The 16,702-nt window shown below is 39.9% G+C and overlaps 1 protein-coding gene across 4 annotated transcripts in view; it reads left to right on the top strand.

The window, feature by feature from the left end:
* Positions 1 to 16,702, top strand: part of mical1 (microtubule associated monooxygenase, calponin and LIM domain containing 1) — a 48,131-nt gene that overhangs the window by 17,486 nt on the left and 13,943 nt on the right. The window contains exons 5-18 of one of the 4 annotated variants that reach the window (XM_086032515.1): positions 3,058 to 3,145; positions 3,232 to 3,302; positions 6,849 to 7,126; positions 8,156 to 8,363; positions 10,121 to 10,228; positions 10,325 to 10,420; positions 10,562 to 10,717; positions 13,338 to 13,438; positions 13,553 to 13,810; positions 14,308 to 14,423; positions 14,938 to 15,064; positions 15,919 to 15,997; positions 16,100 to 16,247; positions 16,345 to 16,535. In XM_086032515.1, coding sequence (XP_085888641.1) covers positions 6,869 to 7,126; positions 8,156 to 8,363; positions 10,121 to 10,228; positions 10,325 to 10,420; positions 10,562 to 10,717; positions 13,338 to 13,438; positions 13,553 to 13,810; positions 14,308 to 14,423; positions 14,938 to 15,064; positions 15,919 to 15,997; positions 16,100 to 16,247; positions 16,345 to 16,535 — 1,846 coding nt within the window. In that variant the 5' untranslated portion in view covers positions 3,058 to 3,145; positions 3,232 to 3,302; positions 6,849 to 6,868. Of the gene's footprint in view, positions 1 to 2,925; positions 3,303 to 6,848; positions 7,127 to 8,155; positions 8,364 to 10,120; positions 10,229 to 10,324; positions 10,421 to 10,561; positions 10,718 to 13,337; positions 13,439 to 13,552; positions 13,811 to 14,307; positions 14,424 to 14,937; positions 15,065 to 15,918; positions 15,998 to 16,099; positions 16,248 to 16,344; positions 16,536 to 16,702 lie in introns of those variants that run through there. The other 3 variants (XM_086032525.1, XM_086032505.1, XM_086032533.1) reach the window with 3 other exon arrangements.

The raw sequence follows: 16,702 nt of genomic DNA, 5'->3' as shown, positions 1-16,702 counted from the left end.
CTTTCCATGCTCAAAAATGATTGATTAATTTATTATTATTATTATATTATTATCATAGTTATTATAATTGTTTTCTTGTAATATTTAGTCTGTTGTTCAAAAGTAATTAAATAAATAAATAATCTGAAAATTCGGATTTCTTTAATGTAGAAAAAATACAGTATTTTCTTTCCAGAAAAAAATAGAAAAAAAATACAGTATTTTTCTCATATGACTTCTTTTAGCCTAAAAGCAATGACTATTTTGTAAAAAAAAAAAAAAAAAATCCATGTTCAAAATTACACTTTTATTCTCATACGCTTTTTTTCCTCAGAATATATGACTTCATTCCCATAATTGACGTTTTAATGTATTCTTGCAATGTAACAATACCCTTGTAAAATTCTGTTATTGCTAGAAAAATGCAACTTTATTCTTGTAGTATTACCTCTTTTGTTCTTCAAAAATACTCTTATTTTCATAATATTCTGATTTTTCCACCTAGAAAAAAGTACAACTATATTCTGGTAACATAATGCCATTTCCCCTCAAACAATATATAATGATTCTCATAACCTGAGATGAGGTGGCTCGGGCATCTTGTCAGAATGCCTCACCGGCGAGGTGTTCCGGGCATGTCCCACTCGGAGGAAGAACCGAGGGCGACTGAGTACACGCTGTAGAGACTGTCTCCCAACTGGCTTGGGCACACCTAGGGATTCCCCAGGAGGAGCTGAACGATGTGGCTGGGGAAAGGAAAGTCTGGGCCTGTCTGCTTAGGCTGCTGCCCCCACGACTCGACCTCGGAAAAGCGGAAGAGAATTGATGCTTGGATATTACAGTGCATTTATTCTAAAGAAAAATTCAGCTAATTGAGTAAATTCAATTTTTTTTTAATCTAGAAGAATACAACTTTATTCTTGTACTATTCCCGTTTTTTCTTTTTAAAAAATTAGTAGTATTCTTATATTTTCCAATGTTTCTTTATTGGGGTATAATGCAGCCTTTTTTCTTTGTGAAATGGGTACGTACTTGGGTATGTGACATGAGGATTCAGCTGAAAGGTTTCTTGAGCAGTGACTCAAAAACACTCAGTCTATTGACTTCATCAAATTTGAACTCTAAATTGTTGACTCAGTAGCCGAACGAATCACCTCACGACTGCTCGGTGACCAACCAACAAAAATGCTTTTGTCATCAATGCATTCTGTTTGTAAGAAAATCATTTTTGATGAACTTTTTGTTACTTGAAAGTGCTGATGGCACACCACCATATTTTACATTTCTGTCCACAGTAGGACTTGAACCATTAATCCTCCAGTTCAAAGAACTGGAGAACTAAAGCCCTTACAGATGAGCGAGTAAAATTGTCAACTGTTCATGGCATGAAAAAATGTTGACGAAAAAGCAAATGAGTCATTTGGAAACGATGAAGTATAACATCCACGCAGCAATCTTGTCGAACATTTCGATATGTGAGCAGCGTTACGCAGTGAGTCATCGGTTGCGTTCTCCTGTCTGGACAAGAAATGTGAAGCGATTTCACAGGCAGTCATGACGAGTTGCCAGGGTGCCTTACTTCGTTGTCTTTTTCTGCACGCAATGCTAATGACTGCTGTACAAACATTCACTACGTACTCTACAGGACATATATCATATTTATTTTTCATGTATAGTTGCCACACTGAAAAAAAAAGTCTACTTAGAAAACGTAGGGCAAGTAATTGCATTAATGAAGTCGATATAGCAAAACTATTCTTTAAATGTGTAAACAATCAGTTTGCAAGTAAATTAAACCTTATTGTTTCACTGGTCAATCTTTTAGTCATTTCTAATGTGTTTTTATAAATGGATGCAACTTATTTTTTTGTAAATATCCATACAAATTTTGTGTTGGATCCACTATTTTTCTTAATGTACAGTGCATTGTTTAATTAGTTTATTGCCCTGCGATTGGCTGGCAACCAGTTCAGGGTGTACCCCGCCTACTGCCCGATATTACTTCTATAGTACCAGTAAAGTATTTCTACTTGATTACTTTATACTACAGTACTTATAATCAAGTGTAATAATGAAAACTGTCCACTAGATGGCAGAATGCACCATCTATTGATGCTTCCAAGCTTTTGTGACGTTCGGTCACTTCTACCAAAGGTAAATTAAATAAATAAACAAACAAACTTATATAGGATCAGTATCTGCTATTTAATGGCTACCAGTTAATGGTTACGGATACTTCAGTTTATTTTTCAGGCATCTATACTTTTTTACAACCAGGAATCTTTGATTCATAGAAGCAAGATACTCCCATCCATAACCTTATTTGAGAGATTTGTATTATTTATTTTCTTTATTTTATTTTATTATTTTTTTATTGGTTGGGTTCGGCTCCAAGAATGATTGGTGGCAAATGCGTTGTGCCTGTTGCCAGCCTAAAAACCATCAAGGCATCTTTTGACTAATCTGGAAAAAGTTTACATACATTTAGTAGGGTCTATTTTTTCCATCATTATCATTAGCAAATCTAATGTATTTTTTTGTTATGCATTTGACATTTGTTTTGATTTGACAAGTTATCAAAGTGGCCATTGTATATAATTGACACTAGTAAAAGCTATTTGGTACTGTTGTATGAGTTGCAAATGTCACATGACCGAATGCAGAAAACAGCCGACACTCGCAATGACTTCAATTTCAGTCAACAGCAGAAGGCAGTATCGGGCAAATTGGCAGCCCCCTGAGATTGATTAAAACGGATGGAGTCATCTTCTTAATTTTTATTCCACAAAAATACAATACAATAAACACAATACAGTACAATACATTTTTATTTATATAACGCATTTCATAACAGCTACAGCTGTAAAAAAAAAAAAAAAAAAAAAAAAGCACTTTACGTACAACAACAAAATAGCAATAATACAACAAGTGAAAGCAAGAAATTAACACAACATTAACCATTTTGTAGGACAGGTAGCGTGAGCTAAGGATTCTCGTCAAGCTTCTAGCGCTCGTGTGCACTTCAAGAGGCCGTGATCGTACGACGTGACATTGGCTCATCTTTTGTGTCTTTGAAAGCACCAAGCCGTCTCGCGCCTCCCACAAAGTTCCGGAAGTGATCGGCGGTGCGCACATGATCGCGTGGCTACGTGAGCTAGCGTCGCAGGTGAGCTTGCGCACGTTCGTCACCTGACAGCACAGAGAAAGCAACACATCAACACGAAACAAACAAAGCATGTACTCTACGAGCAGGGATTAGTCGGACGGACACAGAAGCGGTTTTCTTGTCTCCTGCTTTCCGTGAGCTGCCAGGCAAGAAAGAAGTAAGTTGTCTCGCTTTTTACGATGTTTTCGGACCCACTTCTGGATGTATCGCTGCCTGTCGTGTGAGTGAGTGGTTCCTTTTTGTCATCTCAACTGTGTTTTGCGACCTAATGATGTAAGCCTTGTGTTGTCAAATGAGCTTTCCTGTCACGTTGTTCGCGCCAGCCCTCAAATGAATGACTTGATGTTGAGTTGGAGTACATGTGTTACAATAAAAAACAAAATCCCCGCGTTGATTTGTTTTATGGATGCCTATGGAGCAGAGCATTGGTGTCAAGGAGCCAGCCCGGAGCCACATTTTTTTTGTGGCACACTAAAACAAATACAGTAAATCTTCTTTTTTGAGTTATCTGCTATGTGTATTTTTTTCTATTCATTTTGGAAGAAAAGCTGTACCAAAATAGTTTTTTCTTGTACTTTGTACAGATATTTCAAACGTTTTTTGTGTCTCACCCAGACCCTAAACATAACTTAAAGTGAAAGTCAAGTAAAAAAAATGTCCTTTCAATAATATGTTCTATCCAGTCCAAACACAATATTCTGATTAATATTCCGTTTGTGTACTATGCATTGAGCAGCAAAATCCACACGTTTTTGGCCATCTCAGGGGTGGCCATTTCCAGTGCTCTGCATTCTTCCCACGATGGATGCCCATTTTGTAGGCAATAAACAATACACAGAAACCTTTAAAAAAAATAAATGGACTAAGCATAATCGGAAGCACATGTTTCCTGTCTATGTAATCTCTATTTTCGTGGTGAGGCTTCTATGGCGGGCGGCACAGTGGTGGACTGGTTAGCACGGCCCGCCTCACAGTTCAGAGGTCGGGGGTTCGATCCGGCCCCGGCCTTCCTGTGTGGAGTTTGCATGCTCCGTGTGGGTTTTCTCCGGGTACATGCATGGTAGGTTAATTGATCACTCTAAATTGCCCCTAGGTGTGATTGAGAGTAAGTGAAAGTAGGTCGACAGAAACACTAACGGAAGCCCGTTTAAAATGATAGGCGGACCGGCCTATCCACTATTACCATTTGGTCCGGCCTGACAAAATGGCGGATAGATGGATAATAGAAGGGTACACAGGCTGCAGATGAAAGGCGATAAATGGACTGGGAAATTTAAGTAAAATGCCAAGCTCTGGCCATTTTGCCACTTGGTGCCACCTTAAAATGACATCACAGTTATGCAGGGCTCAGGTAATGACCAATCACGGCTTGCAAATGTCACATGACCAAACTCAAAAAACAGCTGAACAAGTGACAGATTTCATTTGGGACAAATAACGGTAAAGCTATTTTGGTATTAAAAGTAGGACAACTACAACTTTACTTTATGATGTCTTTCTTTGAAACAATTATGACCTTTTGAACGATCACAACTATAGAGTTACTAAACATTTAGCAACACCGAGCTCCGTATTGTTGTTCGCGGATCGAATCATTGCATTTGTAAAATCACGACTACTATTTACTCTTTTGCTATCATGTACACAACACCAAAATACATTTTCAATCACTAATTTAATATATTTTAAAAAACGACGAAATTATCATGCTGAAATTGATTGAAATCGTATAGTATGGCGCCGTCGCCATCCCCTCCGCAAAGGTCTGCGCTTGTGAGGGCTGCTCGCTGAACGCAGTAGTCATCAGGTTACCATGTGCAGTGCTGGCACATACAATCATGGATTCTTGCTTCATATAACTGTTGCCTTTAGTTCCTCTTTAAAGACCGTCATAAGTTGTTGTAGACTTAGTAAGGAGGTATTTCTCACTCTATATCTAGATTTTATTTTTCTACTTTTTTTTTTTGGTTGGTCTCGTAGTTCTAGTCATAGCTGCTGTGTATTTTTGTGGTAACAGTCCTAATGCTCCCCTGAAGGAAACTAACCATAAAAAGCAATTTGACACCTCTAGTCTGAGCTGGCTTTGTGTGAGAAGTGTGGTACACCCTGGATTATATGCCATTCAATCACAGGGCATGTTTCAAAACAAACCTGAACAATTGAGACTGAAATCAACAAATTTCAGTTACAATATAGCACCTAGCTGGATATCATAAAACGCGTCGAAGGACACTTGAATGCAGCAATATAAATGTTCGTCAGCCTTCACGTGTACTTGCACGTTTGCCCGCTGTGAGTCCCTGGTGCAGGTGGAGGGCAAGGAGTAGCAGAGTAGAGGTTACGGTATCTTCCGGAACTGTTGCCGTGGTTACTTGGGTTAAGTGCCACTTCCAAGAAATAAACACGTAGGTCAGGTTCAGCGTAGTGTTGATCATGCCACAGGCACGTCTCATTGTTTGATTGTAATATTGACTCTAAAGATTTGCATTCTAATAATAACCACCTTAAGTCAACGATGAGAAGACATCGTTCACAATAAGACTTTTTGCTTGTTAGATTTCAACTCAATATCACAACTCTTTCTGAAATATTCTTTTTTTTTTTCTTTTCAATGTGGCTCTACCTTTTGTACCTTTTGTGTAAGACTGCTTCATTCTTGTTCTAGTTTCTGATTACTGCTCCTGTTTGTATGTGCTGTTTCAAACGTGATATTTGTGGTTCTTTTTTTGGCGTGTGATCTGTACATACTATTTTTCTTTTTCATTATACTAAGACAAAACAATGACGAGCTGGCCACCTATCAATGGTACTATATTTATGTCTACCCCTAGGGCTGCAAGTATTCATTTAATAATGTCAATTTTTTTTGATTAGTCAATGAATTGGCTAAAAATAAATGAACTTCCGTACCTTGATTTCAAACTGACATGGCAAAATATGCACAAGCAAACCGATTATGATTCAGTTACTAGTATGTGCCGGAAAATAGGCAAAAATGTTGAATGTGGTTTTTCCGGGGTCAAAGCGGACATTTGCAAATGTCTTATTTTTGTGAACACAGAAAATCAGTCTGCTTTCCTGGAGGATTACAGAAACCCAAAAATATTTCTTGTTGAGAGGCTTACATTTTAAGGATTTGATCAATTTTAAGTTGAACAAGATCTCTAAATGTTCAATGAAATAGTTGTGATTGGTTTGAGAAGTGATTAGTTGGCCATTACTCAGTTAATTGTCGCTACCCCATTGTCTACGTTTTTTTTACATCTACACTATCCTGCTGAGTGCCTGCAATTGAATTTCTTTCCAAACCCTCTTGTGATTATGTTATTAATTTAAGACAAAACGTAGAAAAGTCTGCGATCATGTTCAACGCGGAAAAGGTTAAACACATCAATACTGAAAGCAACAACGAGCTTGTCACCTGAGGCTATACGTAAGCATGACACAAAAACACGGACGCGAAGTTACCAAAACAACAAGGAGGAAGTTGTTAATGAGTCAGTCAACTCGCGCAGTGTTTAATCAGGCGGCCTATCATTAGGAGCGATGAGTGAGTGGGGAACTTCCCGTCATACAGGAGGTGGAAGACTAAACGAGGCCTATAAACGTCAAGCAGCGAACAGCAACAAAGTCTTTTGATCATGAACGTCTGCAGGCGAGAAGTCATCTAACCTAAACTCCGACCTCTGTTTGTACGACGCAGCGCGGCGGCTCTCGTCCGCCATGGCCAGCCAGGACCCCGTCAACCCCTCGCACGCGGCCTTTGACCGCTTCGTCCAAGCGCAGGACTGCAAGGATGTCCAGCGGCACTTCAATGACCTCTGCCAGCAGCTGGACGTCAATCTGAAGGATTTCCGGAGCTTCTACAGCAAGCTGAAAGAGAGGCTCAACTACTGGCGGGCCAAAGCCTTGTGGACTAAGCTGGATAAGAGGGCATCTCACCCGGACTACCAGCAAAGGAAAGCATGCACCAAAAACAAGGTATTGTTAAGATGGCGTTGTTCACCTTTCAGAAACGTGTGTTACAATTGTCAGACAGCTCAATGAGGACTTTTAGGTACAGTGAACCTCACCGATTCACAAATCAAATAGGGTTGGAAGATTGCAGTAGTGTTCAAAGTTGCAAACTTTGATTTATCCAGGTAAGGAAATTATGAACGGATTCACTTTTGCCATGCTGACCTGGATGCAGACAGCAGAGTAAAACTAGAAAATCCCTGCGGAAGTTTGGAATAGGCCTGCTTACTCTTGCAAGTCTGAATGCCGCTGATTTTGGGAGTGTTGATCCCATCAAAGTTTAAGGAATGAGACGATAAGTGGTAAACGTAAAAAAAAAAAGACAAAATCTTAGTTTTGGGCTTTTTAAAAAAATTTGAAAAACAAAATTGTTACCTCCCGTGCTAAGATGCTAACTGTTGCTAAGATGACAAATAGCAAGATAGCATCCAGAGTAGGTAGTAAGTGTTGAGACAGATTGTACACAAAGCTAGGGATGTTCAAAACCACCTTTTTTTAGACAAATACCAGTACGAGTACTCAAATCTTGAATACTACTCACTGATACCGATATCAATTAACTGATACCAAGATTTTTGGGGGGATACACAAATTAAAGGCAGAACAATCATTCAGAATACAAATTTTAAATTAAAAATAAAACAAACAAATCACTCTGATTTAGAATTCATTTGTAATCAATTAATAACAGTGCGAAAATAAAACATTCATTGTCTTTTTTCAGAATAAATTGAAGTGTAAAATAATACAGGCTTAACTGTTAACTGTCAAGCATGACACTGATGTTGGAAAATAGGCTGGATGAAACGACTGTAAAAATGATCACAATATAAGTATTTCATATAGCAGCCGATAATGATAAATGGTGATTTTTTTTTTTCAAATATTTTTTTTTAACTGTTTAAAGGTAAAAAATACTGTAGGACGTGTTAAAGACAAGCGTAGCACTTTGTATAATTAGTCTGTGCGCGTATATTTGTGCCTCCTGTGCAGTGTCTGATCCTGGGCGCCGGGCCATGCGGGCTGAGGACAGCCATCGAACTGTCGCTGCTGGGGGCTCAGGTGGTGGTGCTAGAAAAGCGGGAGACTTTTTCCAGGAACAATGTTCTCCATCTGTGGCCCTTCACCATCTGTGACCTCCGCGGCCTCGGCGCCAAGAAATTCTACGGAAAATTCTGCACCGGCTCGTTGGATCACATCAGTGAGTGACGGATGAGACACGATAGTAGGGGACACCGGGGATGAGTATAACATGAGTCAGTTGTGATACTTGTAGTTGCTCCAATCAGAAACAAGTTAGGAATCACCAGATTCATCTTGCACATGCTTTTCCTCTGTACTTAGAGTATTTTTCCTCTGTACTATGTACAGGCCAAAATGAGTGTTCCTCATACTTTTTATGTAGATGTATGTTGGTGTGTATATACATGTGTATATACACATGTTACTGCGTATATTTACATAGGTTTGATCCTGAATGTTTGCCGTCGATGTTATACATTAATGGCTACATTATGCCGCTGTCCCTGTGTGACCTATATCTTTGCTGCTGTAACAATGAAAATTTCCCCACTGTGGGATCAATAAAGCCATTCTTATCTTATCTTATCTTATCTTAATTTAGTCCTAAGTACACATGTGGGAAAGGTACTCTAGTGTCATAAAGAAGATGCAGAAAAAAAGCTAAAAAGTTTTGTTTGTTTGTTTTTTGCTGAAATTATTTTTGTGATTACATAGCCTGCTTTGTCGTTGAACTCATCAAACATATATCATGTTGATTATGTGTCCGTTTAGCTGTATTTCATTGAGATGTTTTAACTGTTAGCTCTCGTCTAAACCAAGCTAGCTCATTGCTAATGCACTGCGGAACGGTTGTAACAAGCATGCCTAGGGTAAGTTGTAATGTTTATAAAATTATACAGTGTACCACATGCTAAATTAGACATGAATGCAGTACAACGAATTAGATTTTTATTGAAAAAACAACCGGACACACAATCTAGCTACATTCAAGGAACATGAGTTTGCACCTAAACAAGTAACTGATCATCCTGGTCCAACTCTACCAAACAAACCTAGCTTGTACGCCAGGCCTCTGCCAAAGATTCCGACCAAGATTCTGCTTTGACTACAAACCCAAATGCACTCTCAAAAGTAATCTTCAATTTCTGTCTTTTTTATCCAGCTCTAAATCTGATACTACACATATTTAAAGTACTCAAAGCATGCATTGGCCCATTTCAGGCAACTTATATTTTTCTGTCATTGTTCGACGTACTGAAACTCCTCGTTTGAGTAACAGGAGTGAATTTTTAGTATAGAATTAGCAAACGTGAAATGTAGCCACATGGCATTGATGCTGATTGTATGTTGACAGCAATTATTAATTATCATTCAACAACAACTAAAAATCTAACATAAAACACTATAGCTAACAGGAATCGACTGAGATTTGAACATACAGAAAAGTCCGAACTTTTGGTCTTCCCATGGTGTGGACCGTTTTGCTTGTGGAATAGACCAACATTTTCAGAGGGAGTCATATGTAAGGGTAACAGGATATGTGAAAACGCAGGGACATGACCAAAGTGTAAATTTGAACGTTAATAGACCTAAGGTATAGTTGGGCTACAGACAACGCAGCTATGTAAATACGTAAAATAAAATAATTTAAAAAAAAAAATTTTAAATAAGAAAAAAATGAAGTTAGGGATGAGAACAGTTTATTTCTTAAAAATTCTCTTCTCCTGACTTGCCACCCAGTGTAGATAGTCAGTTGTACAATGCAGGCAAACACCGCAGGCTGTGTCAATGGTGACTTTCTGTACAGTTATATGCTGTGGATTGCCCAAAAAAATGGACAGTGGGCTGTAAATGTCTTCGAGGCCATCATTTGAGCACGCCTGATTTAACTTGATGTTAAGACGGTAAAAAATGAATTGACCTTTTGGGTTTTAGGCATTCGTCAACTGCAGTTGATTCTTTTAAAAGTGTCGCTTCTCCTTGGGGTGGAGGTTCACACCGGAGTGGAATTCCAGGGTCTGCTTGAGCCCTCGGGAGAGAAAGGTACCTCACAGACCTTTTTTTTTTTGTTTATTTTTTGTTGACACATTCACTGCAGCATCTGCTGTGCTGAGCACTGCTGTTTTTTGTATTTGACAGGTTGGACGGCCAAGGTGCTGCCTGAGACTCACCCCGCTTCAAACTTCCAGTTTGATGTTTTCATTTCTGCCGGCGGAGGCAGGTTCGTCCCCGAGGGTGAGACAAACGACACACTGCTGTCGCAAGGGTGTTCGCGTCGGCTGAAATCTGACATTTTGGAAGGCGTTACTCGTATATGCCCTCGTTGTTATCATACTGCACGTTCAAATTGTTCAGCACTGCCCTTCTGCTTGCTAGGCTTTAAGCACAAGGAGCTGAGAGGCAAGCTGGCCATCGGCATCACGGCCAACTTCGTCAACAGGAACACGGCAGCAGAGGCCCAAGTGGCGGAGATCAGCGGCGTGGCCCGCATCTACAACCAGAAGTTCTTCCAGGACCTGCTGACAGAGACTGGTACGAGTCCACATGTGATCAGATGACATTGGGGCTGGGCGATTATGGAAAAAATAATATGTTATTTTTGACGAATATGTTATTGGCGACCAGTTCAGGGTGTACCGCGCCTACCGCCCGAAGACAGCTGGGATAGGCTCCAGCATGCCCGTCACTCTTGTGAGGAAAAGCGTTTCAGATAATGGATGGATGGATGGAATTATTTTTGATTGATGTTGAAGTCATGATTTATAAGCGCAATTATTCATTGATTTCAAAACTGTAGTCGTACTAGTCTAATGCTGCAGTTGCCGGTCAGACCCAATGCAAGCTGAGCTTTTCTGGCGGCAGATTTCCAATGTTACAAAGCAGGGGCGGGTGTGAGGTAAACACTCACAGGCAACTTCCAATAGATGGTGGGACTAAGCAAAAAAGGTTGGATAATGGTCATTGCATTAACTTGTTTAGCGTTAGTCCCACCAAGCAAAGCTAATGCTAAGCAAAAAAGGTTGGATAATGGTCAGTGCATTGACTTGTCTACCGTTAGCTAAATTGTTGTGTTCCGGTTTTTAATTTTGAAAACCTGGTTACATCGCGGAGGCATCTCCAAGCTTCTTGACTTGAGCTCTAATCATCTAATTCAGGTGTGTCCAAAGTTCAAACTTTAGTAAGAAAAAGTATACAGTGGTACCTCTACTTACGAACGTCTCTTCATACGAAATTTTCAAGTTATGAAACGACTCAACAGGAAAATATTGCCTCTTGTTACGAAAGAAATTTCAGGATGCGAAAGGTAAAAATACAGTATGGGCTGTTACTCGCAGCTCCGGAGTTTCCTGAACGCAACATACTCATAGCTTCTCTGCCATTGGATATTACCTAGCATCTTCCTGGCATTTTGATTGGCTAAGAGGGACCTCTACCGTATGTGTCTATGTGTAGATAGACAGGTAGATAGATATATATGTGATAGATATGTCTATGCAGCGTCCTCGTCATTCGCCCCTCGGGCCATGAGGTGTTCCGATAGTTTTACGTGAATTAGAAACGAGGAAAAGAAAAAAAGAAGAAAATCGTTTTTTTTGTCAATACAAACAAAGCAAGAGATAATAGAAAAGTATGAAAAAGGAATGCGTTTGGTTGCCAAAGAATATGACCGTAATGTATCGACAGTCGCCACGTTATTAAATGAGTTCTTTACAAAACGCCAGGCAAAAACCACTTCTGAGAGAGAACATGAACCAAAGAGGGCAAAAAGCGATGAGGACAGCAATTAAAAGGTAAACAACCATCATTTTTATTCTTTACTCTATTCTTTGTTTTTTACATTATGCACAACTCATTTATTGTGCAATAATCTAAGTGTAACATGTATTTGTTACATGTTTAGATGCATTTTTATGTTTTATAAAACGGAATATTGGGCGGCTTGGAACGGATTAGGGCATTTACATGGAAAATGCATCTCTACTTACAAAATGTTCTACTTAAGAAATTTCTTCCAGAACCAATGAATTTCGTAAGTAGATGTACCACTGTACTTTATTATTATTATAATTATGATGATGATTGTTGTTGTTGTTCTAATTATTAATATTGTTAATATTATTTTATAACAAAATAAATGTCAAAAACCTTTTAACCCTCCTGTTATGTTGTGGGTCAAATTGACCTGTTTAGAAAATCTAGGGAGAAAAAGGATTAAATTTTGTGTGCTGGCCTTTTTTAAAATTTTCATTTCTTAATATTAAAAACATTGCTTTATGCAGAGCTGGGCATCGGCAATCCGTCCCCGGTTTTCGTCCTGTGAAAAACACTTATCTTCCAATTTTGGAAACTTTTTTAATTTTCGCTTTAATGCGACGTCTGTAACGCGGAAACATGATTCATGAAAAAAAATGTAGATAAGCGTTTTTCACATGACAGCGACGATATTCAAGCGACCCACAGGGTCCCAGTCGGTCGGAGTCAGCCAACCGGCGTCGAGAACGGACTTTCCCCATACTGCGTTGCATGCAAGTGCCGCACTCTGTGGAAGACGTGGCATGGAGGGGATGTATTCAAATTGGTTGACAGCGGGGTTTGTACGCTGTAAAAAAACAGCGTGCTGCATTGCACTGTAAAAAAATACAGGCAGTCAATTTGGACACAATACCGGTTCGTACGCTATAAAAAGCAGCATACAAAATAGCACTGCAGGTGGTATGGAATCAAACTCCCGTGATAAATGCGGGATTACTGTAAAAGTAACAAGTTGTCACAAACAAAGAAAATGAAAAAAGAGTATCCCTACTCCTACTTTACTACCCACCACTGCTCATTAGCAGGGCTTTATTTTTTTTTTCATTTCAACAAGAAGCCTCAAGGTGTGACATATGTGACAGGTTGTGTTCAAAGAGGAGAGTGAAAATGTGTTGGTTTGTGTGACCTAATTATCTCTGAGTACAGACGTCATGCATTTGTTTCTGATCTCGGCTGTCTCTTATCTGCGAGGAAATTTTCAAACAAATCCATCCATCTTCGGAACCACTTATCCTTACCAGGGTCACGGGCGCGATGGATCCCTTAAAACCTGACAGCCGTAACTCTTGTTTTCCTCACTCTCTCGCTCACGCTCTGTCTCTGCGTTCCTACTTTCCAGGTATTGATTTGGAGAACATCGTCTATTACAAAGATGACACCCACTACTTTGTCATGACTGCCAAAAAGATGAGTTTGCTGAAGAAGGGTGTCATCAAGCAGGTGTGAACAACACACGTCTGTCACAAAGAGCAACCGTGATTGTTCTGGATGCCGGCTGGCAGCGCAAACGCGAGACATGGCCAGCGTCCTCCAACTTGTCGTCCTGTCGTCCAGGACTTCAACGAAGCGGAGGATTTGCTTGCGCCGGCCAACATCGACCAGGAGGCGCTGCGCCGCTACGCCCACGACGCCGCCTACTTCTCCACGGGGGGCCGACTGCCTGAGCTGCAGTTCACTCAGAACCACGCCCGCCAGCCGGACGTGGCCGTGTTTGACTTTACGTGCATGCAGCGGGCCGAGAACGCCTCGCTTGTTAGGGAGCGCAGAGGCAACAAGCTGTTGATGGCTCTCGTTGGGGATTGCCTAGTCGAGGTGGGTGCGCGTTTGCGCTTCAGTTGTCTGTTTCAATGACATTTGTGTTCATGCTCACTCTTGTTGTTCACACTTGACATGGTTTTCATTGAACATACTCACAATGAGGCCAGCGTTGTCCAAACGACGGCCCCTAATGCGTAAAATGAACTGCCTGGCAATTTTGCACATATGGCAGGAGGCACAATCCTGCACTAGTAGATTTCTTCGTTTTCTCAGCTATTTGTTTTGCATGAGCAATCAAATTTGCATCCGCTTTAGCACAAGCAAACCTTTAGTAAAACTGGCTCTAAATTGTCGCTATTGTTTGCGCATGAATTAAGGGCTGTCTCTGTCTGGGTCTGCGTCAGTCTTGTGATTGATAGGTAATCATTCCAGGGTGCATGCCACCTCTCATCAGATGGGATCAACTCACAACAGCACAATCAGCAAGATGAAAGTGGGCGGATGTTGATGTGTCGCATGTAGATGTGGCTAATTTGCATTGTCCTCGGCAGCCGTTCTGGCCTCTCGGGACGGGCATCGCTCGGGGATTTCTGGCAGCTTTCGACACGGCGTGGATGGTGAGGAGTTGGGGCGCAGGGGTGCCTCTTCTCAAGGTCCTCGCTGAGCGGTGAGTGGGAAGTCAAACTGCATGAAATAGTCCAAGAGAAATGACATTTTTGGGAGTTGTGATTCAATAACATCCAGGATCTCTTTCAAAGACCCTTTTGAGAATATTTTTTTTCCTTCCCAAATTAGCCTCTTCATTGCTTAATTTAGAATATCTTAAATGAAAATTATCTTTAACCTGGAACCAGATATTTTTAAACTCAATTCACATTAAATTAAGATGTCTGCTTTTGCATTTGAACTCACTTTTAACTTTTAGTTGTTGTTTTTTTTAATTGCAGGTTAAAATTTTTTTTTTTTTTTGAATAATAGTCTTTGTAATGTTAAAAGCCGGTTCCTTTGACTCCACCAACCATTTCCATTTCAAGCTTCTTGTATGTCATACATCTTTTTTTCTTATGCGAAATGTTGCGCGAAGCTAGTCTTGCATCATCCCACATGCACCCTGTCACAACATTACAACGCATCTGCTTTTATCTCCTTGACGTTTGCTTCTGCTTCTCTGAAATATGTAGAGAAAGCATCTACCAGGCCCTGTCTCAGACCACACCAGAGAACACCAGCAAAAACTACGCAGCCTACTCCATCGACCCCAAAACACGTTACGTCAGAGTCAACCTCGCCTCCATCCAGACCAGCCAGGTCAAACACGTCATCTCATCTTTGCCTCATTCCGAGATTGTCGTCACTTTATAAATGTTGCCGCTTACAGTACACACAGTCACGATACTCGAGATTAATTTAAAATTTGAACAACTCTCTGGAAAAAATGGAGTCCCTAGACCTTTCAGTCGTATTAAACTTTTTCATCTTTTTTTTTTTTTTTTTTTTTTTTTTTTTTACATTTAGTGAAGATTTTTTTTTTTACTTTTATATGCAATACACCTTAAATTAATCCACGGTGGTACTTGAGGATGTTATTGTGATACTTGTGGGAAAAATTTGAGAACCACTGCTCAAAATGATCATTTGAGTTCAGAATTTGGCAGTGATATTGACAGTAGTTTATACATAGTATGATCACTCAAAAATGTACCTACCTCTAAATATCAAAATCAGAGAAACCTTTACAATAAATTACAAAAAATATATTCAATCCTGTATAAATTGAAGAAACAGTGGAAACGTTCTTTGGAGCTTTTGGTCTGTATAATGAACAGTATATATATTTTTAATTTTTATTAAATTCATGAATTAGCTTTCTTTGGATGTTTGAAATTTTGCTGGGCCTTGAAGATTCTCTGAATGAAGTTCTGTTTTTTTCTTCCTTTATAAGTACAAATATATAAAGCATGTATAGCTGAGCTTATTTGGATACATTTATACAAGAGTATTGTCTACGAATAACCTATTACTATTGATATGGCATCAGCTATACTTGTATAGATAATAAGGTTGTATTGTAATGACCTTTTTCAGATATTTAATTTTAACGAACAGTTGCTCTAATTTTGCAGTATAGCTATGCTTACTAATTCAGTTCTCACTCTTTTTAGGTCCAGCACCTTTACATCATTGATAAATCCAATCCGTCAAGCAAGAAACAGAATAACAGACATTCTTATACACGGCAAGGTGGGCATCATCGGCCGCGTTACTTTAAAGATGCTTTGACTTGAAATTCAATTGAAGCCTGCAAAGACGGCATCCTGATTGATTGTCTTTTGTGTCTTTTAGATTCATTCAGTGGATTTGAGGAATTGTTGAAATGGTGCCGGAAGCACACCGCGGGTTACGGCGACGTGGACGTGAAAGATTTCACCAATTCATGGAGGTCCGGGCTGGCTCTGTGTGCTTTGATCCACCACTTCCGACCTCAGCTCATGTGAGTCACTCACTGGAAACGAGAAACCGCCTGCCAACGCTGATGGAGTGGAGTCGATAGTGAGAGCAAGTGTGCTGCTTCTTGACCGCTTCCGCAGAGACATGAGCTCCGTGAAAGCGTCCACTTGCAGCCACAATCACGAAGTGGCCTTCAGCATCTTGGAAAAGGAGCTCGGCATCCCACCGGTCATGTCGGCCGCTGACTTTGCCAACGGCGGGCAGATAGACAGACTGTCATTGGTCCTCTACCTCACGCAGATCAAAAACGCCTTCACTGTGGTCACACCAGGTAAATTATGGATATGCATATGCCAAAAAAAACACAAAATGTTAACATGCTTAAGTTGCCATGTGCGCACCTAGACAACAGAATTCTATCCAAAAAGTTTATTTTTCCGACAAGAAAAAGGATAGTCTCCTCCAAAAGTATTGGAACGAACATTATTAATTTAACTT

Source organism: Filicampus tigris, chromosome 1, assembly GCF_054856515.1.
Source record: "Filicampus tigris isolate MCC_2025a chromosome 1, RoL_Ftig_1.0, whole genome shotgun sequence".
Taxonomy (NCBI): domain Eukaryota; kingdom Metazoa; phylum Chordata; class Actinopteri; order Syngnathiformes; family Syngnathidae; genus Filicampus; species Filicampus tigris.
The sequence above is the reverse complement of the archived record's forward strand: the minus strand, read 5'-3'. Positions and strand labels throughout refer to the sequence as shown.